The sequence below is a fragment of the Coenobita brevimanus genome, chromosome 93 (assembly GCF_032717465.1).
Source record: "Coenobita brevimanus isolate Jiangsu-jjx chromosome 93, ASM3271746v2, whole genome shotgun sequence".
In the NCBI taxonomy this organism is placed as follows: Eukaryota; Metazoa; Arthropoda; class Malacostraca; order Decapoda; family Coenobitidae; genus Coenobita; species Coenobita brevimanus.
Window position 1 is genome coordinate 30,635,555 of NC_137046.1, and position 11,864 is coordinate 30,647,418.

The 11,864-nt window shown below is 42.7% G+C and overlaps 1 protein-coding gene across 1 annotated transcript in view; it reads left to right on the plus strand.

Annotated features, from left to right (window-relative positions):
• Window positions 1–7,218, plus strand: part of LOC145412393 (uncharacterized) — a 55,026-nt gene extending 47,808 nt beyond the window's left edge. Inside the window, 2 exon segments of the mRNA XM_080282282.1 lie at window positions 4,256–4,380; window positions 7,045–7,218. Coding sequence (XP_080138408.1) covers window positions 4,256–4,380; window positions 7,045–7,218 — 299 coding nt within the window.
• The last annotated feature ends 4,646 nt before the right edge of the window (window positions 7,219–11,864 follow it).

Consider the following 11,864-nt stretch of genomic DNA (forward strand, 5'->3'; position numbering starts at 1 on the left):
ATGTGCACATGTAACATTTGCTGGTTAGTCATCGAACATCAGAAACTCCTCAAACGGTGTCCCTCATGGCTCTATTTTGTCCTCTTCACTCTTTAACCTATACATGGACGACATACCCACATCCCACACACCACAAATACACATAGCTTTCCATGCAGACGACATAACACTTACATGTACACACCAAAATGCAAACACAGCTGCACACATCCTCTGACCATACCTCAGCACACTGCCTGATGGTTTACCACAAACAGATTCAAAATAGCCCCAGCCAAATCTACAGTGACCCTTTTCACAAACTGGACAGCAGAACATAGACACATTTCACACCACACCATGAACAACACCCCCCTACCACACACCCACCCACTCAAAATCCATGGTGTAACATACAATGCATCAGTGTCACTGAAACAACACATCGCAACATTAAAAGTAAATTATCACCAAGACTCAGTGCCCTAAGGTCACTTGCCTATATATAACATGTGAACACAGCAAAGAAACCACCATCACAGTATACAAACAATATATACATTCAGTGATGAATTATGTAAGCCCTGGTTGGGCTTCTAACCTCACTGAAACACACTACAACACTCTTTAGATCATACAGAACAAGGCCCTAATAATAATCACAGGCTGCAGCTACTACACCTGCAGACCACTTGCACCAAGAAACCTATCTATCTATCTGTCCATTGCCAGATGCCTTAATCACATAAGGGGTGGCCACAAACAAATTGCCTCCATGTCGCGCTCTCCACCACCATTTCACTTCCCTGCTCCCAGCTTACACCCCACTCTTTCATATACCTCTCCACTCCATCCCTCCATCTCATCCTTGGCCTCCCCCTCCCTCTCCTGCCATCCACCTCACTCACACTCTCCTCATCAGTCTCTTACTCTCCATCCTCTCCTCGAAGAAACCAAAATCCTCAAAGTCAAGGATCATTTAGACATGAGGGGCACACAAATTCTTGCCACAGCCTCCACAAACCCACACCATTCACTACACTACATGGCAGCACATCCACACACACACCAAAGAACATCAAAACAACACCCAGCATATGAGATCATGCACAAATACTGTCACCTCTTCCCCCTCACCTTCCTCAAACCATCTTCTAGAGGCATATCCATGCTCAGATCACACGTCATTCCATTCAGTCACTCAAAGACAACACACAGCTGCATGGATGGCCTCCTGATATCCACCCCTCTGAATCCTGCCTCCTTTGTGAGGACAGGGTCCTCCTGGCCAGGCTTAGATGTGGGCATCATCCAACTCTCGTAATATCACCAGAAGAGGCTGGATGACCCCATCACTGATGCCTGTCCAGGATGCAACACAGCACTCCATATTATTAAGCACATTGTGGCAGACTGCATTCCACACAATTGCCTGCACTAATAACACAACATACACTCCTTGAGAGCTCTGTGGGAAAGCCATGTCATGGCCGTGGCCTTCCTTAGGGACTTCGGGCTGTTCGTCCAGACTGCCTAGGGAACAACTACGACTACTACCAGCTGATTACTTTACAACAGTTGTTGGAAGCTGTTGGAAAAAAAAAAAGAATTGGGATGTGTAATAAGATTTGTAACAATATGAGAGTCTTATCTCGGACTTTGTGTACAGCCACTTGGAAGAAGGAACACCATGTGACTGCACGTGTGGCTTTTCCTTCTCCATCTGGTTCTTCTTTTCATATTCTCCCAGTTCTTAGGACACATTCCTGCTCTTTCTGATCTTGTTTTTGCTTATGCAGTGCATTTTTTTTTTTTTTTTTAATGTGTCCAACTGGGCGTAGGCTTCACAGCCTGCTCTCAAGGCCCAGTAGTCCTCCTACATACCATACAACTCTCTACATGTTACCATTTCGGCGCAAACACCCACCGTCCATATTGAACACATGCTAGAGCTCTCATACAGGACTGGTAATTCACCGGGTTGGTCAGGATCACCTGATGGTCGTGATCGTCAGCTTTTACCCCCCTGGAAGGGAGCTGAGAGCTCATATAGTCCAATCTAAGGGCAAGGCTGTGACCTTCACACATGCACACACCCGTCCCCTTGCTCAAGGGGGACAGTAACCACCCACTTCGTCAGTGAAACTTTTCGCAACCTGAGCGAGGCGTGAACTCCCGTCTACCAGATGGCAAGCGAGAACGTTACCACTGCACCAGCGAGCGGTGTATTGGTATTAGCGGGGGTATTTTTACGACATGTCGGCGGGTCTTCTGGTAGATCAGTAAAGTCTGATTGCATAAAATTCAAATCCTTAACCCATGGCGTCCCGTCGACGTTCTTTAATGTCCACACGTTTTGTCACTGCCAATCCCGTCGACGTACATAAACGCGAAAAAATTGCAAGGTCCCTAATTTGCACAATTTTCAATTTTCGCGAGTGATTTTTGGTACGTATACACGTGACACCTTCCTCTACAAGATGCCAGGCAGGGACAATGCCTTACCCAGCATGACCTCCTCCTCCCCCCTGCATGCCATTGTCTCAGGAATTCACCTGTTATCAGTGACCTGGCCAGTATAGCCATGTCATGCCACGGTACGAAATTCAGGGCCAGAGTGATTCCCCAATAATTGACAATGTGGAGGACAAACTTTACATAGCATTAGAGGAAGAAACAGTTAGAAATGATGATCAGGTAATTCGGCAAAAAAAGGTCAGGTATTAGTGAGTGAAACAATGTTTATAATGCCTATATTACTACTTGAAAACCAATATACTCTCGTACTACATATAAATTTGTACCAAGTAAATAAATAAATACCGTTTATGAGTGGTGTGAAATAGTTATCCTCCCATAGAACTCGTTTTCTTTGGTGCCAGCCTGATAGAAAACCCAGTAAGGTAAGGAGGTACTCCTACCTGAATCAAGTATTTTAAACCTCAGGTGAGCAATTTCTCTATGAATTTTCGATGTTTCTCACCAGAAGCGAAGGTTTGAGCCAAAAAATTTTTTTTCCAAAAATGGTCAGGATTGGGGGGAGTCAGTGGTGGAAAAGTGGTCGGGATGGGGCGGGTTAAACAGTTCCTTGCCCCAGTGGGGATTTGAACCTGGGTCCAGTAGGACTGCTGGCCACCTCTCTTCTGATTGAGCCACCGCCTTCCGGTTGGGAGTTGCTCCACTGGCCCCATCTGCACCTGGATGTCGGGGAGCATTAGCATGGACCCCCTTGGTGATGGTCTGTCCTCGACCGCTGTCCTTGCCCTCTAGTGATTGTATGCTGTTCACCTGTGACCTCTGACAGTGCCAGTTCACCATAGCATTGTAGCCTTCAGGAGTGCCCCCCCCCCCTCCATATGCACACACACACACACACACACACACACACACACACACACACACACACACACACACACACACACACACACACACACACACCTCTGTATGTGGAAGGGGAGTGTAAGAGAGGGAGAGAGACTGGAAAGAAGAGGAGGAAGGGAACTCCGGAATTTGATGAAATGGAAAAGATGGAAGAAAAGGAAGGAGAATGAGATGAAAAGTGAGAAAAGAGACAGTGAAGCCAGGAGAAGATGCCTAGACAGGGGCACCCAAAAGGAGGAAAAAGGCAGCAAACAGGGCATTTCACAGTGAATTCTGAAAGATTGGATATCCAACATGAAAAATGGGAAGTCTGTCAGAGCAGACACGTCTCAGATGGCCAAAAAATGGAATTGAAAGGCTGCTTGCACTGTGGGGAACTTTTCATGCTGAAGATGAAATGTAACCAACTGAAGCTTACTTGGAGTGGTACTGTACATTGCCTGGAACAGAGACCTTGCAGGGGATAACAGGAGGGGTTTCACACTTGGTAGCACCTTCCACCCAATGAATTTCCATTAAGTTTTTCTCGTGGTGGCTTCATGGTGGTTCAGATCACCCACAGCCATGGGGTGTTGCATGGCTTCAATATTAACTATAGGGCATTACAGTGTGAGTTTTTTTTTTTAAGGCCACCATTTTCCAAAAGGTTACAGTACTAAATTACCTGTAAATGATTATGAGTTTTTTTTTTTTTTTTTTTAACCACCATTGTCCATCAGGTTATAGTACTAACATGCCTGTGAATGATTTCTGAAGACAGGCATTACCAATCAAACGTGACCCTCATAGTTCGAGGCAGCACTGTAAAATGCACTAGATGATAGGATAATTTTTTAGATGCAATCTCATGTAATGCAAAAATACAATTATCAGAAGCAGTGATGTTTATTTTCAGCCATAAATGGTGAAGACAGCAAAAATGTGAGGTGCGAGCCAGACGAAGTGGATACAAACATTGTCATTGTTTACCTCAACCCTGAGTGTGTGACTCCAGACCAGTTCTGTGAGAGGCTTTCTGTGGTATGTGATGCCCAAGATTATGTACTGTATTTATTCTATCTATCTATCTATTGCCAGACGCCTCAATCCCGTTTGGGGTGGCCGCAAACAAATTGCCTCCAAGTCGCCCTGTCCCCCGCCATTTCACTTCCCTGCTCCCAGCTCACACCCCCCTCTCTCATATACCTCTCCACCCCATCTCTCCATCTCATCCTCGGCCTCTCCCTCCCTCTTCCCCCCTCCACCTCACTCACATACACTCTCTTCGTCAGTCTTTCACCCTCCATCCTCTCCACATGGCCAAACCACCTCACTGTGTTCCTCATAACGCTTCCTATCACGTCCACATCCACACCACAACGCTCCTTTATATCCTCATTCGTCAGCCTGTCTCTCCATGTGACTCCACAGGCTCCTCTTAAATAACTCATTTCCACTGCTCTCACTCTTGACTTGTGTCCTTCCAACAACGTCCAAGCTTCACTTCCGAGTTGGTATCACAATACTGTCATGTAGTAACTTTTTCGCTTCCATGCTCACTTCCCTGTTTCTTATCACTGCTTTCAAAGAACCAGCAACCTTTCTTCCCTGCTGTACCCTTTCAAGCACTTCACCCTCCAAACCTCCATCCGTACTCATCACACTACCCAAGTACTTAAATGTACTCATATTTTCCAATTCCTCACCATCCAACCTCGCTGTACATTCACTGACTTCACCTCTCTCAAAGACCATCACTTTACTCTTCCCTACATTCACCTTTAGATTCCGTTTCTTACACACTCTCCCAAACTCATCCACCAAGCCTTGCAGCTCCCCTTCGTCTTCACTCAACAACACAGTATCATCTGCAAACAACAGTACAGGGAGTTTCCAAACACTATCCTCTCTCACCAGGGCCACTCCAACATCCACTACCCTACCTTGTACCTCGTTTATTACCCCATCCATGTACAGATTGAACAACCATGGAGACATGACACATCCCTGTTTCAACCCAACTTTCAAAGAGAAAAATCCACTTAGTTCACCATCCACACGCACTGCAGCCTTCGCACACTCGTACATACTCTTCACAGCATTCAACAACTTCCCATCTACTCCATATATTCTTAACACTTTCCACAATCCTTGTCTATCCACCCAGTCATATGCTTTCTCCAAATCCATGAAAGCCGCATACAACTTCTTTCCCTTCTCTAGAAACTTTTCCACTAAAGATCTAAGAATGAATATCTGATCTACACAACCTCTTCCCTTCCTAAAACCTCCCTGTTCTTCTCCAACTAATTTCTCTGTTCTTTCTCTAACTCTGTCAATAAGTATCCTACCATACACTTTTCCTATTATACTAAGAAGACAAATGCCCCTATGATTACCACACACTTCTTTTTCCCCTTTTCCTTTGTACAAGGGAATAATTATACCTGACTTCCAATCCTCCGGGACTCTACCTTCCTCCCAGGCCAATCTGCACATCTTCCACATCCATTCTACTACTATCTCTCCCCCATGCTTCAGCATTTCACCACACACTCCATCAATTCCTGGGGCTTTCCCCGATTTAACTTTCTTCATTGCTTCCACAACTTCTGTCCTACTGATTTCTTCCTGTCTTCTCACCTCCCTCCTTCTCCCAGGCATTCCCCAGCCACTTATACTCGCATTACTTCCATCCTCTATGTTCAACAATTCCTTAAAGTGTTCTTTCCATCTGCTCACTTTTTCTCCCTTCTCCACTAGTAATCTACCATTTTTATCTTTCACTCCCCTGCTAACTTCACTTCCACCCTGTCTTACTCTTTTCACCTCTTTCCAGAACATTTTCTTACAGTCCCTCCACTTTACACTCAAATTCCTTCCAAATTCCTCATCCACTCTCTTCTTACTCTCTCTTACTAATCTTTTCACCTCTCTCTTTCTTTCTACATATAACTCTCTCTTCCGCCTCTCAACTTCCCTATTTCTCATCCATTCATTGTATGCTTTCTTCTTTTGTGCCACAGCCTGTCTCACCTCTTCAGTCCACCACTCTGTTCCTTGCACCCCCATCCGTCTTCTCCTCCTTCCACACACCACATCACATGCTGCACATATTTTTTCTGTAAATATCTTACACTCACCTTCCATGTCTCCCATCTGCTCCAATTCATATTTGCCCAATCGTTCCTCCACTTCTCTCTTATACTCTGTCTTTTTCTCATCCTCTTGTAACCTTTCCACTCTCCTTCCTCTCGTCTTTCCCTTCTTCTATTCCTCCATCTTACTTGAATCCAAATTCTGGTCACCACCAAGTAGTGTATTTATTGCTGTACATAAATTTACCATGTATCCTGATTCAACCCTTATTTAAAGAAAACTGCAGGAGACTCGTTCAGACTACTACTACTACTACTACTACTATTACTACAACTACTACTACTACTACTACTACTACTACTACTGTTACTACTACTGCAAGCATTGGTTCTTCCTTGGAACTTCCTGATAGGGGAAATCTGTGATATAAGCCTCTCCAGATTTTGTTGTCTGTATGAGCTTTTCTCACTACAGTATTTCAGCCACTCCTCTTCCTCTTTCTTCAGCCTCACTAGTTTCAGTGCCCCTCCACACAACAAATAGTATTCCTCTCATATTGTAACTCTACTCCAGTTCCTTTTATTTTCCTTACCTTTTTCTATTCAGGTAGGAGAAGGAGAGACAAGTGAAACTGGTGCCGAAAGTATAACAGTGAAGGTGCTTCCATGGACATCTGACTCTGTCCGTTTTGTAACCCATCATGATGCCACCCCTAACCACATACAGGCTGCAGTTGCCAAAGTGAAGTATGTTATCAAGGAAATTGATGCTAGGGGATAGTAAGAGGTGAGCATTAGTAGTGGAGAGAAAAAGTAAGAAACTAACATTGTTACTTAAGGGTATTGTATCGTGAAAGGGATGCAGCAGTGACATAAGGTAAAGACTGAAATAAGGTAAAGAATTGTTGAGATATGGTTGGAAGTTGGTCCTGATTGAAAAAATATAACTATATCTATCTATCTATCTATCTATATATAAAGAGGGGTTTTTTGACCTGTTTTGTTGTTGTTGTTTATATTGTTGGCATTGTTATTATTGTGGCCTCAGGCTTGTCAGAGTTTGATCCTGGTAGACTTCAAGCTGAAATAACCCTTCTCATGCAGTCCACCATCCTCATTTTGGGGATAGGTAGGAAGTTTAGGTATGTTTGCATAACTGAGCAGCATCTAACTGACTGCAGGGTCATCGCTTGAAAGTATCCCTCTCTAGCACATACCTGCTTAGTATTGAAGAGAAGCTCAGTAATTTGTGATAAAGAAAAGACTGGGAATCTAACCAAACAGAGAAAGACAAGATGCAGGTTAATAATGGCATCAGGAAGGTTTGTCAAGTTCAGTGTTATATTATACCTGGATTTGGACAGAATGGGATTTGCTTAGAATGCAGTAAGCTGCTCAAAGAAACAGTATAGTCTGTGGAAATTCTCATTCCTTCATTCATCATCTAATCCAGTTTTGCTCCTTAAGAAGCGTAGGAGCCAGGGGCTAGGCAAGTCAGTCCTGACAGTTAAGATGAGAGTGACCAGCTTCACTCATCCCTGAGTGGCATTACGTGAGCAATACACCCCAACCACCCCTTGGATATAAACCTCACTGGTTCAGTCGGATTGGAGCACCCTGATTGCCCACTAAACCACAAGGGGCCTTAATCTGGATTACAGGTTACGATCGGGTTATGTTCTGAGAAACTGTAAGTGGAATTTTTTTGTAAGTCAAAAATGCATTTAATACACCTAACCAACCAAACATCATAGCCTAGCCATGCCTACCAAGCCTTTTAAAATGCATAGAACACTTATATTAGCATACAGTTGGCCAAAATCATTAACACAAGCCTGTTTAATAATACTGTAAAGTGTTGAATACAGTAGACCTTAGTTGTCCGTGGGGATTAGGTTCCAGAGACCCCCGCGGAAGGCAAGTTCCGCGGATACTCAAGTCATCATCACAAATTGGCATATTATTTCCACGTAAACTAAGCACATCCCTGAAAAAATAAAAACATACTGTACTTTAAAATATTACAGATACTGTACACTTACCAAAAGACTGTGTGTTCTCTTCATAACCTTTGCACAGTGATGATGATAGCTGTATGATGATGATGATTGCTGTATAGATGACGATGATTGCTGTATGATGACATCGATGATTGTAGTGCAGTTCCTACAGTGCCTATGTGGTGAAGCAATGAGATGTGTGGCGGCACTGTAGGTAAGCTGTGAGTCTAGTCTGACCCTTCTGACAGGACTCCAGATTACACCTTATGCTCTCTGTTTGGCTTAGAAGGATTGCTTTTATCCTTTACTTTTTTCTTGGGAGCCATTTTTCACTTACACAATGAAATACAGTAGAGTTGTAAACACGAAAAGGGCGATGACGACGTAAGTAACTAACTGATTGATGTTTACAATAAGACTGGCAGAGTGGCAGGAATGCCCATGGGTGCGGGTATGCTAACTATAGCTCCAAAAGAAGTGCCAGTTGCACGCCAATTTCAGATTAAGTTACAGTGTATAGTACAGTATTAAAATAAGTTTGATCCGCGGAAACCTAAATCCGCGGTTGCAAATTCCGCGGATAAGAAGGGTCTACTGTATACTGAAGTGTTGAACAATAAAGTGTTGAAATGGGAAAGCAGTTGGGGTTGATGAGGTGTATGCACAGATGATTAAGTGTAGTGGAGAGAGTGGAATGAAGTGCTTGTTCGAGATATGTAAGAAGGCATGGTTGAGTGAAACTGTGCCAGCAGAGAGGAAAAAGGCTGTGATTGTACCCCTGTACAGAAATCAGGGTGAGTGAAATGAGTGCAAGAATTATCGTGGCTTAAGTTTATTGAGTGTGGTAGGGAAGGTATATGGAAAAATTTTTGTAGGAAAAGTAAGAGAGATATCAGAAGTCCTAATGAGTGATGAACAGGGTAGCTTTAGGACTGGCAGAGGATGTGTGGATCAATTATTTGCAGTGCGACAGATAGTGAAGGCATGTGAGAAGGACTATAGGGTGTTTATGGCATGCATGGATCTGGAAAAGCATACAACAAAGTAGACAGAGAAGGATTGTGGAAGGTTCTGCACATGTACGGTGTAGATGGTAAGCTGCTAGGTGTCGACGAGAGTTGTTGTGTTGGTATTTAGGCATGCGTAAGGGTAAATGGGCATCTAAGTATATGGTTCACAATCATTGTGGGCGTGCGACAGGGTTGTGTGATGTCCCAGTGGTTGTTCAATATATATATGGATGGGATGATGAGAGAAGTAAAACACACGTAATAGAGAGAGGGAGGGCATTGGTAATGAATGGTGATGCATGGAATATCTCAAATTTGTTGTATGCTGATGATGCAGCATTACATGCAAATACCAGACAAGAACTTGGTAGACTACTGCAGAGTTTTGCTGTTGTCTGTGAGTGTCGTGCCTTGAGAGTAAATGTATCAAAGAGTAAAGTGACGGTTATTGAGAGAGAAGGTGACTCCCAGTGTTATGTTACAATGAATAGAGACTGGAATTGGTGAGAGAGTTCAAGTACCTGGATACAGTGATAGAAAAGAGAGGAAAATGTGCAAAAGAAGTGGAAAGTAGAGTGACACAAGAAGGAAAGTAGCTGGTGCGATGAAGACCTTGATAAGAAACAGAGGCTTGAGTGTTGCAGCTGTGCAAGGCTTACATGAAGGAGTGTTAGTGCAAGCTTTAACATATGCATGTGAGACTGTGTTGTGGCATGAAAATGAAAAGTCAGGAGTGAAAGCAATGGAGATGGTACTGCTGAGGAATGTATGCGGAGTACAGATAGTGGATAGGATACAAAATAATATGATTCATGAAAGATGCGAAGTGAGGAAGTCTGCAGACACCAGAATCGAAGAGAGTGTACTGAGATGGTATGGTCATGTGGAGAGAACGGGTAACAATAGACTGATGAAAAAGGTTTATCTGAGCAAATCTGAAGGAGGGGGAAGGCGAGGTAGGCCAAGGAGAAGGTGGAGGGATATGGTGGATAAGTATGTGAGAAAGAGAGGTATGGAAGTTGGTGAGGCTAGGGGATTGACAAGAGATCGAGCTGGCTGGATGAATGTTGTGAGAAGTGCATGATCAGGGATTTAGCACCCCTTTTTAATGTGACAGTTTCCAGATTGACTCTATCAGATAAGTTTACATGAAGCAACAGAATGTGGTGAATGTTTTTGGCGTATCAGATAGAGCCAGGATTCCGGGGGGCTTGAATGGTGAGTGAATGGATATGTAGCCCACTGAATTGGGCAGGCTTGGGCTGGCTGGACGTTGCTACTCCCTACCCTGCCCTAGAGTGGGAAAGGAGGTCCGGATGGTGATGATGATGATGATGGTGTTGAATATCTCATGTAATTTACTGAATACTGTCCCGAAAGTACAAGATCATAAAGTAAAATATTCGTAAGTCAGCTGTTCATGAAATGGGGGCCACCTGTATATGGTTACCACCTAGTATAGTAAATGGTTTCCAGGTGTACAGGAAACCATTTGGCTTGTAACTCAGTGTAGAGTCACTCGTAGACAGAAGGACGAGGAGATAATGAAGGACAGTGTAAATATCCTGAATGTGATTGAATTTTGAAAAAACTGTACATACATATCAGTGGACAAGAAAAGATGAAAAGAGCAATGCGTAAGGTTAAATCAGCAGCACGGTAAGTATCCAAAGTGGCCTGGAATATTGGACTGATATATTGTAGTGAGGTACTTCAGAATTATGTATTCATATATGACACTGCTATAACATATAATACTTTAATCTTGTTCTGTATATAGTTAGCATTTCCTTATTACTTCAGAGAGGAAATGTATAATTCAATCAGTATGAAAACTGTATGGTGCTAAAGCTGCTAATGGCTTCAGGAATGTCTTTAATACATTGTTTATTGCTTCATTCTCCAGTTGAACATGAACTGTATTAAACACATTAGCAATGGATTTCACTTCTCCACTCTGCTTTACAACTCTTCATTGTGTATTTATCATTATCATCATAACAATAATTTCCTTTCAAAAATGGGATGAGTTCCTTTTTTTATGTCTGTTGTATTATGCATAATTTCTCTGATGTACTCAGTAAGTAGTTGAGGCGTACCCGGTATATCTTCAAATACAGTACTGTTGTGCCTGTATAGGTGTACATTTTTAGATACAAGACTTTACAAACTATTATCATCTGTGGTTATAAAACTACTGTTATTACAGTGTACAAACCATTATCAGCAGTGGTTACAGAGCTACCATTATTACAGTATACAAACCATTATCATCTATGGTTTCAGAGCCATTATTATTATTATTATCATTATTATTATTATTATTATTATTATTATTATTGATATTATTTTTAGTTATTACTACTGTTATTTTTATTACAATATTATTATTTTTTCAGTAAAATAATATTTCTGCA